Source organism: Dendrobates tinctorius, unplaced genomic scaffold (assembly GCF_039654945.1).
Source record: "Dendrobates tinctorius isolate UK_male_01 unplaced genomic scaffold, ASM3965494v1 ptg000187l, whole genome shotgun sequence".
In the NCBI taxonomy this organism is placed as follows: Eukaryota; Metazoa; Chordata; class Amphibia; order Anura; family Dendrobatidae; genus Dendrobates; species Dendrobates tinctorius.
The window spans coordinates 1,051,992-1,066,060 of NW_027361854.1; the positions used below are offsets into that span (position 1 = coordinate 1,051,992).

The 14,069-nt window shown below is 39.4% G+C and overlaps 1 protein-coding gene across 14 annotated transcripts in view; it reads right to left on the minus strand.

Moving 5' to 3' along the window:
• The window catches only part of DGKA (diacylglycerol kinase alpha), a 339,192-nt gene that overhangs the window by 28,691 nt on the left and 296,432 nt on the right, over positions 1-14,069 (minus strand). For all 14 annotated transcript variants that reach the window (XM_073552212.1, XM_073552217.1, XM_073552211.1 and 11 more), the window contains 3 exons: positions 10,726-10,824; positions 10,122-10,208; positions 9,491-9,564 (listed from right to left, as the gene is read on the minus strand). In XM_073552212.1, the coding sequence (XP_073408313.1) occupies positions 9,491-9,564; positions 10,122-10,208; positions 10,726-10,824 (260 nt within the window). The remainder of the gene's footprint in view (positions 1-9,490; positions 9,565-10,121; positions 10,209-10,725; positions 10,825-14,069) is intronic.

Below are 14,069 nucleotides of genomic sequence, written 5' to 3' on the forward strand. Positions count from 1 at the left end.
GGTTCTGACCCCAGGCTGACCGGATGATGTGGGATATTGGGTGTAGTAGTCCGGTGGCTCTGCCTGAAGGGATGATGTGGGATATTAGGGGTAGTAGTCCGATGGCTCTAGCTGACGGAATGATGTGGGATATTAGGGGTAGTAGTCCGGTGGCTCTGACGGGATGATGTGGGATATTAGTAGTAGTAGTCCAGCAGCTGTGACGGGATGATGTGGGATATTAGTAGTAGTAGTCCAGCAGCTGTGACGGGATGATGTGGGATATTAGTGGTAGTTGTCTGGTGGCTCTGGCTGACGGGATGATGTGGGATATTATAGTGAATGTGGCTATGCGGAGTAGGCAGGGCTCTACACTCAGCTTTACATATATAGATATAATCATTATAATTTGTTAGAACTAACTGTAGTTAGTTACTATGCCCGGGCAACGCTGGGCTCTTCAGCTAGTGTGTATATATATAAAGAAAAAAGTTGAAAAAGCAGCACAAAAAAACAAAAAAATCTGGGTGCAAGCCTTCCAGGTACATACCAAACCTCTAAATAGTCTTTCAAAAAAAGAAAGCAGCACACCATATAGGTTTCAATAAAGTGCTATTTTAATAGCCCATGAGGCTATGAGCCCAAGCAGCAACGTTTCGGTTCAGTGGGTGTGAACCTTTTTCAAGCATTACAATGGTGCAAGGTGAGTACCTTATAAAGCATACAAGTTACAATAGTAATTTACAATAATCAGTCAATAGACGCTGTATACAATACAGATATAAAGACTCTGTGGCAATTCCATAAAGTGCAAATATAGTGCAATGTGCAGAGAATGTGAATCATAATAAAAACATTCCCAATCAGCATAAATCCTGTTACTGAACAGTAATTAGTAATCAGCGGCAGCTGTAAAATATAGAGAATAGACGTCACTCACCCCATAAATAGAAAACACGTCTGATACCGGCGTTCCTGAGGGCTCAGAGGGCAGGACCAGAAAAAACAATTGAAAACATCGGTTTCCTGTCGCTCATGTGCAATGAGTCAGTATGCACACCAACTCCATCTTAAATAAGGGAAAATACCAAAGCGCATGTGCGCCAGCGTAATGCATACAACGATTTGTTATTCCAAAACACAGGGATAAACCTGTAATGCTGCATTATAATGACATAGACTTGAATTTATTGATGGATATAGTGCTTTTTAAGTCGCTTATAGCAAAACAAGGGGAATCGAGCTGGACGGGTGTATCCAGAACACAGGAACACCTCCCATTAGCTGGGATTGGTAAACCTATATCAGATGGAGAAAAAGCGTGGTGCACCCCGCTAAGAGCACAACACACAAAATCTCACAAAACTGGACACATAACCCCCGTCCCACAAGTTCAAACCCCAATGTAAGCACATCAATATTTCAGAGAGTTAAAAAAATATAAACAAAGAAAACACTGCGGATATGATATTATTTATTGAGCCTTATAAATAACAAAAAATTAGCTAATAAAGATAATGTATTTCAAATAAAAGGGGAGTCGTCATGTCTTCTAAATTCAGTCTGCTTGCCGCCGAGATATCTAAAAAAAGATAAAAAGTAGACAATATTAAATACCTACAAATTACACCAAAGATGGAATACAGAAAAATAAATCCTGCATCAACAGAATCGAAACCACAAAATTACTTTATAAGGTAATCTGTAACTTATATTCAACATTCAATCCAAAGGAAGCCATGAAAAGCCTCCAATTCAGCAATAGTGCCACTCCAAAGGAGGAGGATATCATCTATGTAACTTGTATTATGTAGGTGAAACTACATGTGAACTAAAAGTCAGGATTAACCAACATAGACATAGTATTAGGAAAAAGAGACATGATTTACCAGTTGCAAAACTTTTTTTGATCTTAAGCATACTGAAAGAGATTTATCGTTTACGATCATAGATCAGATTCCACCCTTGAGAAGAGGAGGTGATCGAATAAAATTATTAAAGATTGGAGAGTTAGAGTGGATCAAAAAATTGAACACATTAAAACCCTTTGGATTGAATGTTGAATATAAGTTACAGATTACCTTATAAATTAATTTTGTGGTATCGATTCTGTTGATGCAGGATTTCTTTTTCTGTATTCTATCTTTGGTGTAATTTGTAGGTATTTAATATTGTCTACTTTTTATTTTTTTTTAGATATCTCGGCGGCAGCAGACTGAATTTAGAAGACATGACTCCCCTTTTATTTTAAATACATTATCTTTATTAGCTAATTTTTTGTTATTTATAAGGTTCAATAAATAATATCATATCCGCAGTGTTTTCTTTGTTTATATTTTTTTTAATTTTTTTTTTAAATCTCCCAAATATTGATGTGCTTACGTTGGGGTTTGAACTTGTGGGATGGGGGTTATGTGTCCAGTTTTGTGACATTTTGTGTGTTGTGCTCTTAGCCGGGTGCACCACGCTTTTTCTCCGTTTGATATAGGTTACCAATCCCAGCTAATGGGAGGTGTTCCTGTGTTCTGGATACACCCGTCCAGCTCGATTCCCCTTGTTTTGCTATAAGCGACTTAAAAAGCACTATATCCATCAATAAATTCGAGTCTATGTCATTATAATGCAGCATTACAGGTTTATCCCTGTGTTTTGGAATAACAAATCGTTGTATACATTACGCTGACGCACATGCGCTTTGGTATTTTCCCTTATTTAAGATGGAGTTGGTGTGCATACTGACTCATTGCACATGAGCGACAGGAAACCGATGTTTTTAATTGTTTTTTCTGGTCCTGCCCTCTGAGCCCTCATGAACGATGGTATCAGGCGTGTTTTCTGTTTATGGGGTGAGTGACGTCTATTCTCTATATTTTACAGCTGCCGCTGATTACTAATTACTGTTCAGTAACAGGATTTATGCTGATTGGGAATGTTTTTATTATGATTCACATTCTCTGCACATTGCACTATATTTGCACTTTATGGAATTGCCACAGAGTCTTTATATCTGTATTGTATACAGCGTTTATTGACTGATTATTGTAAATTACTATTGCAACTTGTATGCTTTAAAGGTACTCACCTTGCACCATTGTAATGCTTGAAAAAGGTTCACACCCACTGAACCGAAACGTTGCTGCATGGGCACATAGCCTCATGGGCTATTAAAATAGCACTTTATTGAAACCTATATGGTGTGCTGCCTTCTTTTTTTGAAGGACTATATATATATATATATATATATATATATATATATATATATATATACACTACAATAAAACGTGTATATTTAGGTCTGCATAATAAGCATTGAAGCCAATAATATAGTTTAATGGTCGATGGATATTAAAATATAGTTGCCATGGATTTATGCTGATGTATATAAGAGGTCAAGGTAGTGATTAATTTCCTCAATAAATGGATCTTTATAAGCAATGTATTACTCAGGATTAATAACATGTCCACCTTTGAATTCATAGAATCATAGAATCATAGAATCGTAGAGTTGGAAGGGACCTCCTGGGCCATCTGGTCCAACCCCCTGCTCAAAGCAGGATTCGCTAAATCATCCCAGTCAGATGTCTGTCCAGCCTCTGTTTGAAGACATCCATTGAAGGAGAACTCACCACTTCTCGTGGCAGCTTGTTCCACTCATTGATCACTCTAACTGTCAAAAAGTTTTTTCTAATATCTAATCTGTGTCTCCTCCCATTCAGTTTCATCCCATTGCTTCTAGTCTTTCCTTGTGCAAATGAGAATAAAGTTGATCCTTCTACAATGTGACAGCCCTTTAGATATTTGTAGACAGCTATTAAGTCTCCTCTCAGTCTTCTCTTTTGCAAACTAAACAATCCCAAATCCTGCAACCTTTCCTCATAAGACAGGGTTTGCAGACCGGTCACCATTCTGGTTGCTCTTTTCTGAACTTGCTCCAGTTTGTTGATGTCTTTTTTAAAATGTGGTGCCCAAAACTGGACACAATATTCCAGATGAGGTCTGACTAAAGAGGAGTAGAGGGAAATAATGACTTCACGTGATCTAGACTGTATGCTTCTGTTAATACATCCTAGAATTGCATTTGCTTTTTTTGCTGCTGCATCACACTGTTGACTCATATTCAGTCTGTGATCTATTAGTATACCCAAGTCTTTTTCACATGTGCTGTTGCTTAGGCCTATTCCTCCCATTCTGTATATGCTTTCTTCATTTTTATTGCCCAGATGTAGTACTTTGCATTTTTCCCTGATAAAAACCATTCTGTTAGTTGCTGCCCACTTCTCCAGTATATTTATATCTTTTTGAATCCTCTCTCTCTCTTCTCTAGTATTAGCTATCCCTCCTAGCTTTGTGTCATCAGCAAATTTAATCAGTTTACCCTCAATTCCTTCATCTAAATCGTTGATAAAGATGTTGAACAATACAGGGCCCAGGACAGAGCCCTGTGGTACCCCACTTGAGACATTCTTCCAACTGGATGTGCAGCCATTTACGACCACTCTTTGGGTCCGATCACTAAGCCAGTTATGAATCCACCTAACAGTTGCCTTGTCCATTCCATACTTAGTCATTTTTTCAATAAGGATTGTATGAGATACTTTGTCAAATGCTTTGCTGAAGTCAAGATATACTATATCTACAGCATTTCCTTGATCCACCCAATCAGTGATTCCATCATAGAAGGAAATTAAGTTAGTCTGACATGACTTACTAGTTACAAACCCATGCTGACTCTGTTTAATCACTTCATTCTTATCCAGGTACTGACATACATGTTGTTTAATAATTTGTTCAAAGATCTTTCCTGGTATAGAAGTCAGACTCACCGGCTTATAGTTGCCTGGGTCCACCTTCTTCCCCTTTTTGAAGATAGGAACAACATTTGCTCTTCTCCAGTCTTCTGGGACTTCTCCTGTTTTCCAAGAATTTTCAAAGATTATGGAGAGGGGTTCAAAAATTTCTTCTGCTATCTCCTTCAGTACTCTGGGGTGTAATTCATCTGGACCTGGAGACTTGAATTCATTTAGGTTAGCTAAGTGTTTCCTCACTATCTTTCTGTTTATAGATATCCTGGATTCTTCTATTCCCTTAATAGGACAGTGAAGAACAGTTGATGTCACATTTCCTTTCTGAGAGAAAACAGATGCAAAATAGGAATTTAAAAGTTCGGCCTTCTCAACATCCTGTCTTACCATTTCATCATTTTCATCCTGTAAAAATCCTATAGCATCTTTGACTTTTCTTTTACTTTTGACATATCCCCAAAATCCTTTATTATTGCTTTTGACATCTCTTGCAAGCCTCAATTCATTGTCAGCTTTAGCTAATCTGATTTGTGCCCTGCAGGTTCTGCAGACAGCATTATATTCTTCTTTAGATATGCCTCCCTCTTTCCATTTTATAAACATTTTTTTTCTTCCTTTTTAGCATGTGCTTAAGTCCTGGCTTCCTTAAATGCTTCCTATTCTTCCCTCTTTTCGGAATTGTTAACAATTGTGCTTTGAGAATTTCATTTTTCAAGATTTCCCATCCTTCCTGGACATTTTTGTCTTTAAGGATATCCAGCCATTGGATCCCTCCAATTCTCTTTTTGAATCCCTTAAAATCTGCCTTTCTGAAATCTAACCTTGACGTCTGAGTCTTCACAGGTCTTCCGCCTCTAGTTATCCAAAATTCTAAAATAGCATGGTCGCTACCTCCTAGGGTCCCAGCCACTTTTACCTCCTCAACCATTTCCTCCCTGTTTATAAGGATTAGATCCAAGGTAGCAGTTCCCCTTGTTTTCTCCCCTACCTTTTGGAAGATAAAGTTGTCAGCCAGAGAGGATAAGAATTTCCTTGACCTGTTAGTTTTGCCTGAGAGAGATTCCCAACAAATGTCTGGATAGTTGAAATCTCCCATGACAACTATGTCATATTTTTGGGAGAACTTGGCCATTTGATGCATAAAGAGTTCATCCATATCTTCAGGTTGCACAGGCGGCCTTTAGTAAATGCCTACAATGGTGTCCTTTCCATTGTTCTGTCCTTGTATTCTTACCCAAACAGTTTCCACAGAACTCCCAGTCTCTGAAGCTTCAATCTCTGTGCAGATATACGCGTTTCTAACATACAATGCGACACCTCCTCCTCGTTTATCAAGTCTGTTTCTTGCAAATAAGTTGTATCCTTCTAGTCTTGTATTCCAATCATGTGTATTGTCCCACCAAGTTTCAGTGATTCCAATGACATCATATTTCTTCTCCTGCGTTAGTAGTTCCAATTCTCCTTGTTTGTTGCCCATGCTTTGTGCATTAGTATAGAAACATTTTAGTTTGTGATTGGTTTCTCTTTCTCCAATATATTTATTAATTAGATTCTTTTGTCTTTGTTCTTCCTTTCCACTTCTAATAGCAGAGTTCTCAATAGCATTTGTCAGGTGTATGGCTTTTTCTGGTCTTTTGCTTCCCTTCCCATGTTGTTCTAGTTTAAAGCTCTCCTTACAAGTGTAGCAAGACGACTTCCAAATACTTGTTTTCCAGTCTTCGTAAGGTGCACCCCATCTCTAGCAAGTAGTCCATCGTAAAGGTAACTCACTCCGTGATCCAGAAATCCAAATGGTTGCTGACGGCACCATCGACGTAGCCAGTTGTTCACCTGCAGAATCTTATTCCACCTCCTAGTTCCATGGCCATCCACTGGGAGGATGGAAGAGAAGACCACCTGCGCTCCCAGTTCTTTCATTTTCTTGCCTAAGTCTTCAAAGTCTCTGCAGATGGTTTCCAGGTCGTTTCTTGTGGTGTCATTTGTCCCCACATGTAGTAGCAGGAATGGGTAGTCATCTGTAGGTCTGAAGAGTCCTGATATCCTGTCAGACACATATTTAATTTTTGCACCTGGAAGACAGCACATTTCTCTTGAAGTTATATCCGGTCTGCAGATAGCGGCCTCTGTTCCTCTCAACAGGGAATCCCCCATGACCACCACTCTCCGTTTCTTCTTCACAACATTTTTCTTTCTCCATCCAGGAGGACTCTGAAGGCGTACAAGGTTGCTGTTTGTGGGCAAAGTCTTATCCTGATGTATTTCTTCATTGGTTTCCTGCGTGAGAGCCTGGTACTGGTTCCTGAGCAGTATGGGTGCCGACTGCCTCCCGATCCTCCTGCTTCTCTGGGTTACATGTTTCCATTCCTCTGTTTCTTCAGATGCACTTCGAATTTCTTCTCTTTCTGTAACATGAAGAGATAATTCTGCTCTGTCTAAGAACTCTTCGCCTTCCTTAATGATCTTCAACGTAGCTAACCTCTCTTCGAGACTTTGCAACTTTTCCTCCAACAGGGACACAAGCTTGCATTTGTGGCATGTGAAGTTTGGCTTTTCCACTGGTAAGTCTGTGAACATGTAGCAAGAAATGCAGCTCACCAAATGGCTCCTGGCCTCTTCCATATTGAGATTTCTTAAAAATGATGAAAGATGAGTCAAAATTCGGCACGCGGCTTTCCGATTTCCGAAGGCACTGGGAATATGCAAATAATCTCCTCAAGACTCTTCCCCTGGTTTTCTGATTTCCTCTTTTCAGCTGCAACAGCCAAAACCCAGTGATCGTTGAGCTCGCGGAGACTCTTCACTTATCCCAGAAGGCACTGGGAATATGCAAATAATCTCAAGACTCTTCCCCTGGTTTTCCGATTTCCTCTTTTCAGCTGCAACAGCCAAAACCCAGTGATCGTTGAGCTCGCGGAGACTCTTCACTTATCCCAGAAGGCACTGGGAATATGCAAATAATCTCCTCAAGACTCTTCCCCTGGAAGAGTTTATTTTTATCATTATTATTTATTTTTAAAGCACCCTTAACCTTTAAAAAATTAACTTTTTTTTCACAAATTTTTTTTACTTTAGCCCAAAATTTTTTTATTTTCACAAGGGTAACAGGAGAAAATGAACCTCAAACTTTGTTGTGCAATTTCTGGTGAGTACACCAATACCCCAAATGTGGGTGAAAAGTACAGTTTGGGTGCATAGCAGGGCTTTGGAAGAGAAGAAGCAAAGTTTGACTTTTTGAATGCAAAAACGTCTGGAATCGAGAATGGACGTCATGTCGCATTTGGAAAGTCCGTGATGTGCCTAAACAGTAGAAACCCCCTTCAAATCACCTCATTTTGGAAACTAGACCCCTTGAGGAATGTATCTAGGTGTGTGGTGAGCACATTAAACCACAGGTGCTTCACAGAAGTCACAGACGTTTATACCATAAAGCTGCAAAAATTAAAACAAAACACTTTTCCCACAAAAAATTCTTTTAGCTCCAATTTTTTTATTTTCACAAGGGTACCAGGAGAAAATAGACCCAAGAATTTGATGTGCAATTTCTCCTGAGTGCGAAAATACCCCATATGTGGTCGAAAACTACTTCTGAGGCAGAGTGCAAAGCGGGGACAGTGACACCAGCGCTGATTTGGCATGTGTCATTCCACAGCACAGAAGCTCTGGAACCATGAGTCCTGACACCGCTGGAACAGCGTCAGCATGGGAGGCGAGTATAATGTTTGTTTATTTTATCGGGGCCAAACATTTAGTTCAAGAAGAGGTTTTCCTAGTAGTGGGCAACCCCTTCAAGGGGTTAATTCCAAGGTGCTGTACATGTAATATTTGTTATGTACACATTTAAAGTAAACAGACTGTCAGACAGGTGGTGAATGGAGAGGACCCTGCCATCACGGACTTACAATCCACAGGATATTGGGGGAAAAGACAGTAAGTCAAGGGGTTGCAGTAGCAGCAGTGTTATTGCATAGAGGAGTTTTCGGGCTCTCTTTTAAGGGTTCAAATGTGGGAGATAGTAATCGGAAGTGTTGAGGCACTGAGTTCCAAAGGATGAATAAAGCCTGGGAGAAGTCTTAGAGGCAATTGAGTGAGGAATATATGAAAGCAAAGGACAGAAGGAGGTCTTGTGAGGACAGGAGAATACGTGTGGGGAGGTATTAGGAGTTTAGTCTGGAGAAGTATGGGGAAGACAAAACAGACTTGTCAGTCATTGTTAGTTTACACTGGATTCGCTGGGGAATTGGAAGCCACTGAAGGGATTGGCAGGTGGATTAATCGGGCAGCAGAGTTAATGATGGACTGGAGAGGTACGAGAGTGTTCGTAGGAAAGCCACAGAGGTAGATGTTGCAATAGTCAAGGTGAGAGATGCTGAGGGCGTGCACCAACATTTATAGGGAAAGATAGGTCTGGTTGGGGGGCTGACTGAGATGGAGGAAAGATGATTGGTTTTGTCCACACTGAGTTTTAGAAAACGTGATGAGAAGAAAAAAGTTATAGCTGATAGACACTCAAATCTGTGTAAAAAGTAAAAATATTTATGGGGAGAGATAGCTTCTCTGATATCTGTACAGTGACCAGTGAGACTGTGAGCTAGCAAGGAACCAAGTTTATAAAATTGTATAGTTTTTTTAATATATCTACTGAATCAAACTTTATACATATGCAAATAAAAACTTACTTTATGTGTGATATTTAGCTGGAATTCACTCACCTCTCTCCCTGTTTACCTCCACTCTTCGGGTTGACAAAGACAAGTAAAGGGTGTGTGTCTGACATTGGTGCAATCTGAAAATAAAATAATGATTTCCAATTAAATACAGTAATTGTCTTTAAATTTTAAAGGCGTTGTTCCACAATCAAAACCTCTCACCTCTCTGTTATCTCCATCAGTCACATAAACTTTGGTCAGAGTGCATGAGCAAATGTTGCTCCATTAAAACAGGGGATGAAGGACTCCAACTTGGTGTGGGTCCTGGCAATAAGTAATCAGACACATATCACCTAATTTTTGGATAGGCGATACGATCTGATTGTGGGGTAACCTTTCCTTCATGAACCAGGGTGAAAAGTGAAACATCTGACACATTCAGGAATTACATAAATGACTATTAACTTTAATTTCCAGCAAGTAACAATACACATGTGACCACTGCAGGGGATGTATAGCCAAATGAGGCGTCCATTGGCAACTTCAGTTGGTAATCGAGGCTTAGATGAACAGGACCCATCAGCTGATCATAAGGCTGACTCCAGTAAAAAAAGAGTTATCTTTCTGACAGTACCCCTTAACATGCAGTACAGCACTTTACTAGTAACTCCACCATAATGGAGCAACACCTTACCCGTAACGCCTGTCCCTCTGCTGAACTGAAGCTCTGCCCCATTTCTTCTGGAGCAGCAATAAGATTCTTCTGGCTGTTCTGTCGTTCCTGAGAGTAACAGAATTAAAGCAGGAAAACGTAGTAAATGATATTAACATGTGCATTAAGGACAACATGGGTATAAAAGATGTAATGATTTTTAGGCTATGTGCTCATGTTTAGTAAATGGATGCAGAAATTTCTGCATCTCTTGGCAGGAAAAACACAGCTGGAAAAACACGCGTTTTTTGACTGAAGTCAATGGTGAATAACGCTGGCACAGAGAACTAACATACTACAGATTATTTTCTGCACCAAATCTGCAGGTCACAAATAAGCATCATGTGCACGACACTTCAGGTTTCTGATTCACTTTGCTGGCATCAGGATTGCTTCAGGTTTTGTTTGCAAATCTGCATGGCAAAAACGAACCAAAACTGCAATGTATGCACAAGCCCTTAGTAAATAAAGATAAGAGTTACGGACTAGAATAGATACATGATATGTCTACCTAGCCAGGGATGTTATAGACCGTATAACATCAATATAAATAATTGCATCTACTAAAATCTAATAATAAACCCACCAAGATTACAGGATAAATGGAGGAAGGAGGTAAAATGTGGTCCCGCAAGACACCACCGTCGCATGTAGGAGAAATCACGGAAACACATTCATCATGCACCTAAAATAAAAGAGAACTTATTAGTAATATAGTTTTATAAAGCTAGGTATTCTAAAAGTAATATAGCAATGGTAAATCCAACCTATATCCAACCTATAGATTGATATCAGCAACTTGGATTAAGATATAACTTTTAATAATACTTATTTAAAAATGTCCAATATAAATAAAGTGCAAGGTGCTCAAAAACAAACAACACAAAATAAGCTAGTGAAGTGTAGAGAATAAAAAGGTTTGGTCCAAACTGCTATAGTAAAGAGCCCTTATCTTAAAGGCTCAAACAATGACAGCAAAATGGATCTTTACCCAAAATAATGCCCAGCATCACAATGCTGCAGTTTAACCACCAGGTCTGTGTCAGCTTCACAATGTTGCATAACAACCACAACGTAGCAAATCAGAGGGACTATTTTTAATTACTGCCCTATCGTATTGTTGCTATGGTACTGTATGTGCAACCTGACCAGTACAGTAGATCTTAATGCATCAAAGTAGTCTGCACACTAGCCTAGAGAAAAACCCTTACCCCTTTACTCATAAATCTATCTGGAGGTTCTTGCTAAAAAGGGTTAAATTAGACAGCAAATTCTCAAGAAGGTGTCACAAAGGAGTAGCATTATAATGCATTAATGTGTCCTCACTTAAAAGTGAACACCTTATTAACCCTTTCTCCGCAAAAAACGCACGGAAAACGTGCAAAAAATGTGCGGAAATAAAACGTGCGTTTTCTGAGAAGGAGTCCGGTTTTGAAGCAGAAATTTTCTGCATACGTGGGCACATAACCTAAGAGTCCCACACTTCTAGAATCTCAAGGAAAGATGTCTCCCAATTCTCTGTTACAACTGGTGCCATGGCCACAGTGGAAAGAAGAGGTGAGACTTGTATCAATTAATACATTTATGGCATAGCTCATGGAGCTGTTATGAATATCTGTTTTAAGAGAACTCCTTTAACTATGATTTGTGCAGTTACACATACAGTACAGGTGCTTTTCACCAAATTAAAATATCATCAAAAAGTTAATTTATTTCAGTTCTTCAATACAAAAAGTGAAACTCATATTATATAGTCATTACAAACAGAGTGATGTATATCAAGTGTTTATTTCCCCTAATGTTGATGATTATGGCTGACAGCTAATGAAAACCCAAAAGTCATTATCTCAGTAAATTATAATAGTTTATAACACCAGCTTGAAAAATTATTTTAAAAAATGACGGGGGTGTCAATCCCTAAAAGCCTGGAAGCAATTCTACTATTTACGTTTCCTATGCCAAAGAATGCTTTTCAGCTTTTCAGAAATCGTTATTGAGGCCCTTTCTTCAGGCCACTGGAAGTCCTTAGACCCGCCTTCACTAGAGGAATGGTTTAGGGAGGTGGCTAGAGTGCACCGGATGGAATCCCTGATAGCCCATACACAAGAGGCAGCTAACAAAGTGGCTGCAAAATGGTTTCATTGGGAATCATTCTTATCCTCATTGATGTACCAAAATACGCTAAGATAATTGCTACCTTATCCTTTTACGATATTTGATATACCGGTATCATAGTTCATACTCTGTCTGCCTTTGTGATTTGTCCTTGAGGTCTCTATAAACATTTCTTCTCTTTTCTCCTTGTTATTTAGTTTAACAGGTTGTCAGTTGTCTTTTGCAAACTACTGTTGATACCGTATGGAGTTGTTTGTTTTCATGTAACTAAACAATTCTCTATTTCAGTAGTTACGATGCAATATGGTTTGTTCGTTTGAACCTGTTGATACGTTTGTTTTTGTTGTGTAAAATTGTAAAACAATAAAAATTTTGAACAAGAAAAATTATTTTAAAATCCGCACACCTGTGGCACTGCTGAGGTGTTATGGAAGCCCAGATTGCTTTGATAGCAGCCTTCAGCTCGTCTGCATTATTGGTCAAGCCACTCATGGTCAATAGATAACTCCAGAAGCGTCATACCTGGGCCAAGGAGAAAAAGAACTGGACTGTTGCTCAGTAGTCCAAGGTGTCATTTTCAGATGAAAGTAAATTTGCATTTCATTTGGAAATCAAGGTCCCAGAGTCTGGAGGAAGAGTGGAGAGATAATCCAAGCTGCTTGAGGTCTAGTGTGAAGTTTCCACAATCAGTGATGGTTTGGGGAGCCATGTCATCTGCTGGTGTAGGTCCACTGTGTCTTATCAAGACCAAAGTCAGCGCAGCCATCTTCCAGAAAATTTTATAGCACTTCATGCTATCCTCTGCCAACAAGCTTTTTGGAGATGGAAATTTCATTCTCCAACAGGACTTGGCACCTGTCCACACTGCCAAAAGTACAAATACCTGGTTTAAAAACAACAGTATCAGTGTGTTTGATTGGCCAGCAAACTCGCCTGACATTAACCCCAAAGAGCAGGGGTGAGGAATCTTTTTTCTGCCAAGGGCCATTTGGATATTTATACCATCCTTCGGGGGCCGTACAAACTCCGCCCTCAAACTACATCCTGACTCTGGCACTGGTTTTGTGACTTAATCTTTCATTGCATACCCTTCAATGCTCAGTAGTGAACACTGCGTGTATGTGCTAACAGAGCAAGAAGAAATTAATGAGCTGGTGGCAATCAAAATACAGCTCCCTGCCCAAGAATGCAGTCCCTGAGAATCTGCTCGGGGGCCTGATAAAAGGTCATCGAGGGCCGTAAATGGCCCTGCGGTCTGAGGTTCCCCACCCCTGCCATAGAGAATCTATGGGGTTTTGTCAAAAGGAAGATGAGAGACACCAGACCCAACAATGCAGACGAGCTGAAAGCTGCTATCAAAGCAACCTGGGCTTCCATAACACCTCAGCAGTGCCACAGGCTGATCACTTCCATGCCACGCCACATTGATGCAGTAATTGATGCAAAAGAAGCCCTGACCAAGTATTGAGTGTATTTACTGAACATACATTTCCGCAGGCCAACTTTTCGAATTTTAATATCATTTTTCAAGCTGGTGATATAAAGTATCTAAGTTACTGAGATAATGACTTTTGCGTTTTCATTGGCTGTAAGCCATAATCATCAACATTAAAAGAAATAAACACTTGGAATAGATCACTCTGTTTGCAATGACTCGCTATAATATAGGAGTTTAACTTTTTTTTATTGAAGAACTGAAAGAAATTAACTTTTAGATGATATTCTAATTTTGTGACAAGCACCTGTATCAATCAACTAAAAAATTAAAGGCATGAAAAACAAAATATGTGCTCAAAGAATGATTACACAATCCCC